The 14,556-nt window shown below is 38.8% G+C and overlaps 1 protein-coding gene across 12 annotated transcripts in view; it reads right to left on the reverse strand.

Moving 5' to 3' along the window:
• The window catches only part of CNKSR2 (connector enhancer of kinase suppressor of Ras 2), a 366,844-nt gene that overhangs the window by 174,577 nt on the left and 177,711 nt on the right, over positions 1-14,556 (reverse strand). For 9 of the 12 annotated variants that reach the window (XR_010596212.1, XM_024106894.3, XM_008170199.4 and 6 more), the window contains one exon: positions 10,074-10,142. The exons of the other annotated variants lie outside the window; for them this stretch is intronic. Coding sequence is in view for 8 of the 9 variants with exons in the window: in XM_024106894.3 (XP_023962662.1) it covers positions 10,074-10,142 (69 nt within the window). In the remaining variant the exon portion in view is untranslated. The remainder of the gene's footprint in view (positions 1-10,073; positions 10,143-14,556) is intronic. 12 annotated transcript variants of the gene reach the window in all.

Here is a 14,556-nt window from a genome sequence, read left to right on the forward strand (position 1 = left end):
CATGCGAGACAGTATCAAAAGCCTTACTAAAGTCAAGATACACTACATCTACTGCTTTTGTCAAAGAAATCTGTTAGGTTGGTTTGACATGATTTGTTCTTGAGAAATCCATGCTGACTGTTACTTATCACCTTATTATCTTCTCCATGTCTGCTAATTGATTGCTTAATTATTTGCTCCATTATGTTTCTGGTTACTGAAGTTAACCTGACTTGTCTGTAATTCCTCCAGTTGTCCTTATTCCCCTTTTTATAGATGGGCACTATATTTGCCTTTTTCCAGTCCTCTGGAATCTCTCCCATCTTCCATGATTTTTCAACGAGAATCACTAATGGCTCAGATATCTCCTCAGTCAGCTTCTTGAGTATTCTAGGATGCATTTCATCAGGCCCTGTTGACTTGAAGACATGTAACTTGTTTAAGTAATTTTTAACTTGTTCTTTCCCTATTTTAACCTCAAATCTTATCTCATTTTCACTGGTGTTCACCATGTTACATGTCCATATGCTATTAAACTAAAAGTCGTTTAGCACTTCTGCCATTTCCACATTTTCTGTTATTTTTTCCTCCCACCCCTCATTGACTAATGGGCTTACCCAGTGCTTGGTTTTCTTCTTGCTTCTACTGCATCAGTAGAATGTTTTCTTGTTACCCTTTATGTCTCTAGCTAGTTTAATCTCGTTTTGTGCCTTGGCCGTTCTAATTTTATCTCTACGTGCTTGCACTGTTTGTTTATATTCATCCTTTGTAATCTGACCTAGTTTCCAATTTTTGTAGGACTCTTTTTTTCAGTTTCAGATCATTGAAGATCCCTTGGTTAAGCCAGGGTGGTCTCTTGCCATACTTCCTATCTTTCCTATGCAGTGGGATAGTTTGTTTTGTGCCCTTAATAATGTCTCCTTGAAATATTGCCAACTCTCTTGAACTGTTTTTCCCCATAGATTGTTTCCCATGGGATCTTGCCTATCAACTCCCATGAGTTTGCTAAAGTCTGCCTTCTTAAAATCCATTATCTTTATTGTGCTGTTTCCCTCTTTGCCATTCCTTAGAATCATGAACTTCATCATTTCATGATCACTTTCACCCACACTGCCTTCCACTTTCAAATTCTCAACCAGTTCTCCCTATTTGTCAAAATCAAATCTAGAAGAGCCTCTACACCCTAGTAGCTTTCTCCAACGTCTAAAATAAAAAATTGTCTCCAATACTTTCCAAGAACTTATTGGATAATCTGTGCCCAACAGATGTCTGGGTAGATAAAGTCCTGTGCTTTGGATGATTTTGTTAGTTGTTTAGTTGAACTGCAACAGCTGCTTTAAAAAACTGTAAAAGAAACTAAAGTTTTCCACAGGAGAAACGAACAAAAACATCAGAGGACCACTCTATAACTGGTAATGGAGAATAAATAAATAAATGGAAACTCAAACTAAACAACTGATGTTGTCCTTTTAGCTCATCCAACACATAGATATGGATGAACTAGAACAGAATATGCAAACATAATCCATCAGGGTGGAACAACAATAGATGCTGGGTTCTACTGGGTAGGATCTTGGAAGCTTATAGTATAGGTCCAAACAACTTAAACTTCACTCAACTTCAAAAAATTTAACTTCTTAAGCATTGAGAAGGTCTGGGGAAATGAAAGTGCATTACATGTCACAGCACGTACTGCAATACAAATGTCTGTGAGGTTATTATTATTATTTTCTTAACACAATTTGACACTTCTCTGGTAAAAGCACTGTATTTTTAGCCATAACAAGAATTTTTAAAGCAATTATGCACCATATTTGCTCCATCTGCAACAAAATGAAAACAAAATTATTAAAATCTCTTAATTTCAGATAAGTGAGTGGCTTTATTCTCAATGCCCAAATCGTACTGCTAGCTTCTGAGAAAACCTGTTTGAAAAAGAGCCTATGTTAAAATTACAGGAAAACTGGGATTACTCCTCAGAATAGCTCTTTAACAAGTGGAAGAGAAACTTTAATGTACACTGAACTTAGCTTAATAAACTAACACTCTTTAATTTTATGAGGGGACAGCTGGACAGGTATTAGAAACTCACTATATACCTATCTCCAAAGGCAAAAATGATTAAATGTTTTATGGTGCATGAAAGTATAGGATAGTTTACACTCTGATTAAACCTTGTAAGCCATGAGGGATTTATTATTAAGAATGTGTCAATTTTCTGTGTGAAGACATGAAACAACTTTCACAGCCCAAAGCCTGTTGACTTGGCCAATGTGATCCAAAAGTAGTTTCCCATATTAGATTGGCTAACATGCTCTGAGAGAGCTAGGTATTAATTATTATTATTATTATTATTATTATCTATGTACCACCTTGCTCCAAGTTAAAGTTTAAACGGTAACTGTGTGTAGTAAGTATATAGGAATGATTAGCTACTACATAAGACTGTCCACCAGTGATATATATCAATGATATTTTCATTCTCTGGACAGACAACTTAAACTTCCTCATAGATTCCCACCACAACTTCAGCAATCATCATCCATCCATCAAACTATTTCTAGAACATGTCCACACCAGCATCAACTTCCTGGACACCACAATCAGCTTCAACAATGGAACCCCATAGACACCAATAAACAGATCACCACACCTACCATCCTAGACCCAGTAACCACCCCAAACACAACAAGAAATCGGTTATCTACAGCCAGGCCCTCTGATACCACAGAATATGCTCTGAGGAGGAAGTCCGGGATATACACTTTAACACACTTTAAACCACCTTCCTCAGACAAGGACACTCCTCTAAAGAAGTTTATCACATCATGGAAGAGGCCACCCCAAATAGCCCAAGAGAATCTGCTTCAATACAGAAATAAAACCCCTTCTGACTGCAAATCCCTAGTTGTCACCTACCATTCCACACTGGAACCCTACAACTACAATCAAACAACTACAGTGCATACTCAGTGGGGATCCCAGCCTGAAAGAAATATTTCCTAACCCCCCCCCCCACTTCTGGCCTTCAAACAACCTCCGACCTGTCCATGCTCAACATCTGAAGAAAGATCCTCACAGACCAGGACAAACCAACTCAAAGCCGCAACAGACCCTGCTACAACAACAGTGAAGACATATCTTCACTGCTACAATGAACAATATCCCCCACAACATATCTTTCAAGATTCATGGACCCTACATGTGCCTATCACAACAACGTGGAATATCTTATCCAGTGCACTAAATGCCCCAACAACAATTATGTAGGTGAAACCAGACAATCTCTACGCTCTCAAATGAACTCACATAGGAAAACGATGAAAGACAAAAACACTCCATTACCTGAAGGTGAATGATTTTTCACAAAACAATCAGTCTATATCTGACCTTTCAGTCCTCATCCTTAAAGAAAAAACGCACAATACTTTCAAAAGACAAGCCTGGATGCTTAAATCTCTGCTAGACACCAAAAATCATGGACTGATCAGAGACACTGGATTTATGGCTTATTACCACAATTTGTTACCCACTAACCCCCTCTTTTTGTCCTATGATTGCAGAGGAGTTAACAGGCAATTCTACCTTGAATGATCCCTTAAAATACGTGTTAACTACTTAGGCTAAACAATCTGTTCTACCTTGCATTTTGCTGTGAGGCTGGGAGTTCCTTTCCCAGACCTGAAGAAGAGCTGTGTGTGGCTGGAAAGTTAGGCCTTGGCTACACTTCAGAATTTACAGCACTGCCGCGGCAGCGCTGTGAAGCGCAAGTGTAGTCGCGCCGCCAGCGCTGCAAGAGCTCTCTCGCAGCGCTGCAAGTACTCCACCTCTCCGAGGGGAATAGCTTGCAGCGCTGTGAGCGAGCATGCAGCGCTGCAGGCGCTGATTACACTGGCGCTTTACAGTGCTGCGCTGGGGGGGGGCGCGTTTTCACACCCCCGAGCGCAGCAAGTTGCAGCGCTGTACAGCGCCAGTGTAGCCAAGGCCTTAGTGTCTCTCTCACTAACAGAAGTTGGTCCAATAAAAGATATTACCTCATCCACCTTGCCTCTCTAATATCCACTAATTAGTTAAATTTGCCCTAGTTTTTGACATCCATTGGTAGACACAGTCAGAAATGCTAGCACATATTTTCTGATGAGTTTTAGCTAATAAAAATACATAAAATATAGAGATCTACTGTTACACGTCAATTCAACCTTTTATCAGAACTGCATATAATATGCCAAAGACATTTCCAAATTGTAGAAAATACTTCCACTTCACAGGAGATTGATTAACAATCATCAACTATTCATCTATCCTATGCTGTCAGTACATACTCCTGTGGTTTCTCCCTTACAAACCTAAAATATAGTTTTACAACAGACATATCCAAAATTCTAGAGTTAACTGTGTACAATAATAGTTTCCTGAGAGACATCAGCAACCTTTCTCCCAAGACTTTTTGGCTGATCAAGGGGGTGTAAGAAGGGTTGTCTTGGAACACGCTTGAATAATAAATATGAAGTTGTTTGAGCACTGGTACCTTATAAACATTCTGCTATGTTTGGTTTTTTTAACGTTTGTACAAAAATAAGGCATTTTATGGAGATTAATGCTGGAATTTTCAAGGACACCTAAGAGAATGAGGAGCCCAAAATCCACTGAATTTCAGTGAGAGAGATGAGCATCTAAACCTTAGAATACTTCAGAGATCCAAGCCTGCAATAGTAAGGCAAAATATCTCATTGATGGAACTCTCTGTAGCTATTTAATTTCAGTAGACTACAATAAACAAGGAAGCTTTTCTGAATTGCAAATTAACATATTTTCTAAACTAATTTAAACTTCATTTTTAACGTTAATAAGAATATTTAAATTCCAGTGGTTATGCCAGAAAAAAATGGCTTGTATTGTATTCTGTAGGTTTCATAGCAATATAGCATAAAGAATCATGACTCACTTTAGACCCTTTGATTCCCGTGCCAAATTCAATAACCATATGCATTAAGTACCAGCACTTGTACAGAGGATGCCAATAAAGAATGGTTTGACATTCAGCTTAAGAACACGTTAATTGGAACATGTATCATGAAAATAAGCATGAATAAGTCATTTATCTTGCTTTGCCAGTTTGTTATGCTGTTTACTTTAAAATCAGCAGACATTTGCAAAGAAGAAGCTTTCTCAAGATTAAAATACTGATTTTGTGTCAGGAGTTAGCTGAAAATCTTGTTCATTATGCAGTTATAAATTAACATCTTCTTTTCCCTAATTTATATTCATTCTCATATTGAAGCAGGAAAGTTAGCACTGAAAATGTAGTATTGATTTTTAAAAACATAAGCAAAAAGTATTCAACATTTTGCTCAATTTTTCAGTTTATGCTAAAGTTAAAAGGAATCTTTTAAGTAAAATTATGTTTAGGTTTCCCACATGCAAGGTACCAAATTAATTACAATTATAGGTTAATAATATTTATCTATAGTTCTATTGTAAATCTCCAATGACTTGGTAATACTTATTTTAACCTTAAAGAGGGGTTTGAAAAGGACTCAGGATTGATAAATGGATAGGTAAGAGATGATCTACAGAAGCAAGCTGAAAAACAGAACCACCAGTCTCAATTGTCTAATAATATAATAAGTGAGAACAAACAGATGCTTAAAAAAACAGAAAGACTGGAAAATCCAGTGTGTAGGATCCTCAGATACCTGAGCCTCCAAATGAGGAAAAAGCTGAAAATATAATTGATCTATTTATCTGTTTTCAGAGCAAAACGGCTCGCCACAGTTAGACTGCAAGTTTTTCAGGACACATATCAGCCTATTCAGTAATTAGCACAGCGGTCTGATCATGGCTGGGGACACAAAATAGGATATATTTTGAGGTGAACTAGAGTATTGGATACCACCGACAGGATGATAGATGCTTATCATATTGTAAGTGTCTAATCCTCAAAATAAAGAAAAAAATCCTGGGTGCAGCGAGACCACAGTAAATAAATAAATAAAACATATCTATATAATCACTGCACCCATGATCTTCTCTCTCTCTCTCTCTGAGAAACAGAAAGAGAAAATATTATGTTTTTAAAATTTTCATTTATTCGAAATCTTGTTTGTAGGAGACAAGAGTCTTTTTTTTGCCTCCACAATATTGTCTGAAGCAATTGTCACTTTTAGTGTTGTAGCCAAATGGGTTTTACATATTTTCAACACTCCAAGTCTTGTGGGTCTACAAATCCCAGTCAAGTGGAGGGCCCCGTTTTACTTATAAGAAAGGCAATGTAGAAGCTGCATTTCAGTATTCAGCAAAAGTGCTCATTTGTCATCAGGGGACAAGCAGTACCATATATACTCGATCATAAGCTGGTTCATTTATAACCTGCCCCCCCCAAGTAAAAATGGAAAATTTTTATAAGCCGACCCTATAATTCAGGGGTCAGCAAACTTTGCTTCCCGGGCCATCAGGATAAGCCGCTGGTGGGTCAACATGGTTTGTTTACCTCGAGCGTCTGCAGGCACAGAGGTAAACCTAAGTAAACAAAGTGTCCCAGCGTGCCAGCTGCTTACCCTGACAGGCCAGGACAGCAACTGGTGGGGAAATTTGTTGGGGGGAGGAAGAAGCTGGGAGTCAGGGGAGTAACCCCTGTGATCACCCCCCACATGACCCCACCCCTAGCCCGGGACCCCCACACTCTCCCAATCCCATCCCTTCCCACCTTATCTGGGGAGGGTCAGGGGAGGAGGTCTCTGACCTGGCTGGAGCTGCTCCGGCAGGCTGGGCAGCGCGGCCGCAGCCTGCTCCAGTGGGCCAGACTGGGTGGCACGGCCACAGTGTGCTCCAGCGGCATGGCCACAGGCTGCTCTGGGGGGCGGGGCCGAGCGGCACGGCTGCAGCCTGCCAGTCCCGGAGACTGCGGGGGGGAGCAGCGTGGCCAGGAGTGGAGAGACTCTGGCCCCGTCTCTTCCCTTCTTGCTGTGCTGCCTCTCCTTGCTCCCTTTGTTGGCGGGAGGGGCTGTGTCCCACCTCTCCTTCTCTATATCCGTTCATAAGCCGACCCCCTTCTCTGGTGCTTTCCTTTTTTACTAATAAAATTCGGCTTATGAACGAGTATATATGGTACTTATTTTGGAATGCTGAAAATATGTAAAAGCCATTTGGCTACAACACCAAAGATGACAATTGCCTCAGAACACATTGTAGAGGCAATAAAAGTCTGTGTTTTATATTCCAGAAACTAGATTTTGAATAAATGTACTATTCTAATGCAATACATATACTCTAAACTGTATGTTATAGCATACAAAATAAAATTGTAAATTATTTTTACTTCATCAATTTCCTATTATATAAATTGCAAAGGAATTATACACCTCAAAAGTCATGTTTGTGGTACCTGGTTTATTACTTGCACGGGGAAGGGGGGAGGGGGAATGAACTTTCAGAAATTGAATCATAAGAACTAAGATTCTTAGATACCAAAAGCTCATCTCAAGATTTCTGTCATATTATTAACAAGTAAAAATCTGCCCTCACCACAAAGTAAAGGGAGTACAGATATGGCACGAAAATCAGATGGTTGAAATTTTTAGAGCTGACTAAGCGATTTGGTGACAACTTCCATTAAAATTAATAGGAAGAACATTCATTCCAGTCTAGAGACTGAGTGCTTGTTGATGTGTTTCTTAGGACTTGTATACTTTTTGATTGATTTTAATATAGTTTTGATATGAAAAGCTTTTAAAGATTGAAGGTTTTTTTTTGGCTTCCTGTAGTTGGTAAAAATAAAGAAAGGACTCACAATGTATGTGTATTGTGATAGACCCAGACCAGTTGGGAACAGCAGAGTAGCAGAAGGGAGATATACTGGCCACTGGATAAGTAGTTTTCTGTTCCCTGAGTGACCAGAGCAGGGGCTGCTCCAGGCTAATAGACCACCTGACTCCAATTAACCTGCTAAGAGTCAGGTGAGGCAGTTAAGCACCTGACTCTAATTAAGGCCCCTCTGATGCTATAAAAGGGCTCACTCCAGTCAAACCAAGGGGAGCCAGAGGAGAGGAAGTGTGTGTGTGTGTGGAACTGGGAGCAAGAGGTGTGCAAGAAGCTGAAAGTGAGTAGGCGTACTGCTGGAGGACTGAGAAGTACAAGCGTTATCAGACATCAGGAGGAAGGTCCGGTGGTGAGGACAAAGAAGGTGTTGGGAGGAGGCCATGGGGAAGTAGCCCAGGGAGTTGTAGGTGTCGTGCAACTGTACCAGGAGGCACTCTAAACAGCTGCAGTCCACAGGGCCCTGGGCTGGAACCCGGAGTAGAGGGCAGGCCCGGGTTCCCCCCATACCTCCCAACTCCTGATCAAACACAGGAGGAATTGACCTGGACTATAGCTTCTACCAGAGGGGAAGGTCTCTGGACTGTTTCCTGACCCACAGGGTGAATCTGTGAAGTGAACAAATCCGCCAATAAGTGCAGGACCCACCAAGGTAGAGGAGGAACTTTGTCACAGTATATATAATGGCACCTTGCTCTAGCATTTTAGATAGTTGAAATTAATAATACAAATTGAAATGGTTATTCCACAGATCAAAAACAACAAAGAAAAAACTCCACCTTGCCCTGTTCTGGTTAGGTTTATGAATTTAAATTCCCCAGCACAAAAGGTAGCACCTCATCAGTTAACTTTCAAACACGCACAATATATTTTATATCAAATTTAGCTGGAGGGCATAATGAAATACTATAATGAGTTGCGCAGAGGAGCTGACATACTGTACAATTTCATCAGTTCCCAAAGCCATAAATGGAACCCTACTAGGAATTCAGAAACATATTTTTAACAAACCATTGCTGTACTAACAACATTTTAGAAACTTTTTTGGTCAGTTAAATTGTTTGCACAAATACTTTTTCATTAAAATATATTATTTTCACTATTCTTAATGAAAGACAGATAGCCTATACATGGGGAAAACAAAGTGTACCTTCTTAAATTACAATTATATTTCTTTTATGTTACAAGATACAAGAAGATGTTTATCATAAAACCTATTTTTCTAAGAGCTTTTTCTTTAGATTGCAGTAGTTTAATAGTCCTAAATAAGATCAGCAGAAACTAATGTACAGCACTTCAATTTTGGTAGTGATAATAGGGAATTATTAGGTATACCTAATGGTTATTTTACTCCTAATTTTCCAATTTTGAAAAATTTAAATTATGTGTATCAACAATGGTTAGATTAAGTCAGAATAGTAACTATATATGCACCTTTTTTTTTGTCTGGCACACAAACATAGGCTGGGTGCATTCTATTAAATTTTAAATTAAAGAAGCTTTCCAGTTCCTAGCATGTAATGTCAATCTTTAGCCTGCAACTGTAATACCATTCAAATTACCTGAATCTCTCCTATCCAAAACTTCTATCACCCAGAACAGAATGGTGTCATTTGATAATGCCTAGTCAAAATGAAAATTCCCTAGGCTATCCAGAACCTCAGCTATCTAAGTTAATTCAACATCTTCCATAATATTCATAAGAACATAAGAATGGCCATACTGGATCAGACCAATGATCCATCTAGCTCAGTGTCCTATCTTCCAACAGTGGGGCACCTGGCACTGGCCAGAGGGAATGAACAGAACAGGTAATCATCAAGTGATCCATCCTGTCGCCCATTCCCAGTTTCTGGCAAACAGAGACTAGGGACACCATCCCTGCCCATCCTGGCTAATAGTCATTGATGGACCTATCCTCCATGAACTTATCTAGTTCTTTTTTGAACCCCATTATAGTCTTGGCCTTCACAGCATCCTCCGGCAAAGAGTTCCACAGGTTGACTGTGTGTTGTGTGAAGTAATACTTCCTTATTCAGATGATAAAGGATAAGTACGAACACCACATATTTTCCTGTCCCAGAAATTGTGTGATTCTGTTACAAACTAAGTGCACTTGGAAGGTGGGGGAGAGGGCAGGGAATAAAAAAAAAACTTGCATGTAAAACCCACTAGTAGTTTAGCAAAATATAAAACATTTCTACAGATTTCTTCTGTATACATGCTGATATGCCAGTGCACCTCTATCTCCAATTGACACAGAACATATTTATACATACCACAGTTTGGTGGTTAACTTGAATCACTTCATCTCCAGCATGGATTTTCTTGCACCGATCTGCAGGTGACTGAATTTAAAATAAAAGAGATGATAAAGAAGACAGTTCTTACTGGTCACCATCTCTCTTTCAGCAGTAAGATTGCTAAGCTATGTAAGTCAGGTTAGATTCATAATTACATTCTCCAATGAAGTAAATCAATAAAAAAAAGATTTTTAATTAAGTCATTCATCGTTGTTTGAGACAATATTCGGTATAATTGTATGCAAGACAGTCAAATGTTAAAAAAGGTAGCAATGTTTATATTATCAAAGGTTAGCTAGTTTCTAAAGATGCCTTTTTAATACTAATAAGCGACCAATCGTTTTAAGCCATCTAATATCTGTAAATCTTAGAGGTCCACCTGCTGCTAATGCTCAGAGTGCCAGAGCTCTAATGGACAACAGCTTCATAAATATACTTTGCAACATTATGTCTTTCATGTTCTCATCTAATTAAAACAAATACTTCAAGTGAACTTCAGAAAAAATCAATATTTTTTGCATGCGGATACAATCAGTATCCAGGCCATGTAGATAAGACAGATAAACTGTAAATTTATATTTCTGAACTATTATTAGTTGCTAGAGATGTAACTAGAAGAGGGATACTGTAAAAATCCATATCTTCAAAGATGAATTAGTAGCGGTAGTTTTGCTTCTCTAAATAAGAGCCTCATTTAAAAAACTTTTCTATTTCTCATATTTATACCTTTAATATTTACGGTGTTGTCTTAGAAGAGCTCTGTGGAGCCCCAAAGTATGTCTCTTTCACCAACAGAAGTTAGTCAGATAAAAGATACTACCTCATCCACCTTGTCTCTTTAACATTTGCAATTACTCTTGGTGCAAAACAATTACACTAAGCTTTCTATAAAGCAAAACTTCTTCGACTTTTCCCGCCCTGTCTGCAGCTGATAGCATGTAGATAGAGCCCCACCAACTTCAACTGGGCTCTGCACAGATACAGAACTTCCCCTGCTATTAAAAGAAAAATCAAAGAGCCACGGTATGAAAGTGTCAGGATCTATCCCCCAGGAACTCCAGAAAGTTGCTGCATTTTTGTAGTGAGCAACTAGAATTAGACACATTCACTTTTATCATTTTGTGGCTTTACTAAAAGAGAAATGATCTAAATGTAATATTCCCAAAGTCCAGAATTCAGTTTAATCATAACAATATAACTGAACCATTTTGTCTGTCAAAATGTTTGCCTCTTGCAGTCACATTGTCCCCTTCTGCTGTGATCATGCAGATTTCATCATAATAAGCGGAGTCAGCATTTGGACAGGAGATGTCCAAGAAAAATGTGTGTGTTTCAAGAAGCGGTGTTAGGGAAGAGGGCCATTCATTGAATCACAGACTAACCCATATAGTGTTGTGCAAGTGAAGGTGCCATTTTGCATATAACATGTAAAATTGAAGTTCTGGACACTCACTGAACTCTCTCAGTACTAGAGATAATTGCATTCCTCTTATTAGAGGGTTGTTGATTTTGTGATTGGCTGGTTTTTCAAGTAGGAATTAATACAGACACCTGCACTGATGAATATTTCCGTTTACAGTTTAGTTTAGTGAAAGCAGAGGGGGGACTTTATAAATAACTACTTTCTAAGAATTTCATATGGTGATTATTAGAATAAAAAAAGCAAAGATCCCACTCTTGAAGCATAGTGTTTGGACTGATACATGTCACAACATGACACCAGTTTGAAAATATTTCCTTTTGAATCTCTTACCAGGATACTCATCAGAGAATTAAACATTTAATTTTGCAAACAATGATCAGTTCAGGTTTGCTTTCAACTAATGAATCAAGTCTCTCATTTTTCTTATATAATTTATATTATGAATTGTAAAAATGTACTCACCAGACAGTCTCTTTGCACCATATACAAACTCCCTCCTCACCTCCCCATGCGATATACTCATGCCTGACCCATCACCGTGCCTCAATGTATCCAACATAATCATTACTCTCAAGCTAAAGTCTGAGTAAAGAGATAAGCCTTGAACCATGAGGTTAACACATTCTAGCTCTGCAGGAGCACCAGAGAAAACACAGTACAGAGCCAAGAGACCCTCCATGGAGAATGTGACTCCATTCTCTCTGAGTGCTAATCTAAAGATTTATAGAAGAAATGCCCAACTAATTTTAACTGCTAAAATGGTATATTGGGAGAGAAATGGCTTCTAATGTTGCCAAGATACAAATCACAGAGGGCTGTATAGATGGACATCAAAGCCTTGAATCACATCTATCAGGTGATTGCAGGGTTAAGGATAACAAATGTAATATGCACCGCATGCTTTGCAATACTAAGTATATAGGTAGCTGTATTTTGCACAGAAAACAGCTTCTTAGTGGTCTTCTAGGGTAGCTTCATGGAAAGAGTATTGCATAAATCCTAACTAGAGGTTACAATAGCTATGAAATGCTCCATATCAGAATAAAAGATCAAAAACATTTGGGCATATGTAGATGTAAAGAGATTTTTTGACTGAAACTGCCATTTAGAAATCCAGTAGCATCCCAGATTGAAAACTATCAATGGAAAAATGGTCGGTAACATCCTCCAAATAATGATAGGCACCAATCCTTCCAGAATCTGTAGATGCTTCCTCCTGTACACCAGTATGATGCCTGTCTTTCCATATTATGCATGGTCCTAACAACCATATGTTTGAAAGATGCTAACAGCTTACTCTTCATTAAAACTTTATTAGCCATTAGTAGTAGAATGTCCATATCCAACTGGTAGGCTGAAGCTTTCTTAACACCTCCAGAGCTTCAGTGCATGAAACTGATCAAGACCAAATTAAAAAAAACATTGTGTTTGCTTCCTCCTGACAGGACTCTGCTACTATAGAATTATATCGATGCATCAAGGAGGAAAGTAGGAATGAAATCTCAAGATTCTTAGGGAATTCATTATCTTCACCTTTGTGAAATAAAACAACCCAGTAATTTGTAGACTGAGTAGGTTGCATATCTTAGTTTAAGTTTAAGGGAAATTCAAATTTCAAAATTCTTCTCTCATTTTTGCTTATGTCTCCCAGAAATGTCACAACCCTCCTGCACCAACACAGAACTGTAGTTTATTCCACCTGTGATGCTGAGAGCTGTGGATTTGATTTGTAAGAACCCTGACTGAGTCTTCAAGTTCCTTAATGGCTTATGTTGCTCCTACTTCCAGGAAGGCTGGTGTTCACAGAGATCCTACTACAGACATATTATAGAATACAGCCCAACAACATTGTCTGCAGCAAGAGAAAGAAGAAATGGTCAAAGGTCCAAGGAAAGCTTGCATGCTGCAGGTCCTATGGAGGACCTGCCCCTTCCCCACACTCATTCCTATTCTATCTGGCATGAGATATTTCCAGAGTTCCAGTGCAAAAATCTGATGTAAAAATATTCAGTATTTGAGACGCTTCATGTTTGTCAGGAAATGATATAGTAGCAGAGTAGAACAAGTATTTCTTTGTAAATTTGTTTGAGCACGAGGTCATCAAAGTTTTCAAGAGAAATTGACTAAATTGTCCTGAAAGCTGCACAGTTTTGTGTTAGAGGCCTGCTCTGTATCTATTGTTATGGATTAAAGCCCTAAAAAAAACCCCATCAGCTTGCCATCTCCCTAATGGGCATCCAATTCTGTACAAAGGGGGTGGAGGAGAAGGGGAAAGCAAACTATAAGGCAGCTGAAAAGTATGCAGTTGTGTTTTGCTTAGAGTTCCCTTTGCTGTCCTTCAATGAGTAAGCTCACATCTAAGTGATCCCTACTATATAGAGAGACAAGGTGGGTGAGGTAATATCTTTTATAGGACCAACTTCTGTTGGAGAGCAAGACCAGCTTTTGAGCCACACAGAGCTCTGCTTCGAGATCTGTGTGTCTCCTAAACTTGTGTCTCTCACCAACAGAAGTTGATCCAATAAAAGATATTACCTCACCCACCTTGTCTCTCTAATATCCTGGAATCGGCTACAACTACACTTCCCTACCGCAAATGTTACTCAGAAGTCTATGCAGAAGTGTACAACAACATTTTTTAATGTCAACTTCAAAGGATGCCCTTATTTCCATGCTTTTACTTCCATTACAAAATCAAATGAAATTGGATAGATATAAAAACTATTTTTTTCTTGTGCCACAGCAAACTCCAGCATATCAGTCAGTACATATTAAAAACATTTATCTTTTACACACAGTCCAAGAAAACCCCAGCAAGTCAGCTATCTCCTAATTTGATCAAGGGAAGCATTTTAAATACCTTGCAAGAATGAAGTAAAGCCGACTGTCCTGGATTAATAAACAAAAGCAATCTCATTTTTGCCCTCCAACTTGCCATTGATCCCTCACAGCCAACTAGCAGAGTTTTTCAAGCAAAATATAGTCTGTAGCGAAGGGAAGGCATTAACCAAATGTAAGGTCAAAAAAGCTTCCAGG

The sequence above is a fragment of the Chrysemys picta genome, chromosome 1, assembly GCF_011386835.1.
Source record: "Chrysemys picta bellii isolate R12L10 chromosome 1, ASM1138683v2, whole genome shotgun sequence".
NCBI classification, from domain to species: domain Eukaryota; kingdom Metazoa; phylum Chordata; order Testudines; family Emydidae; genus Chrysemys; species Chrysemys picta.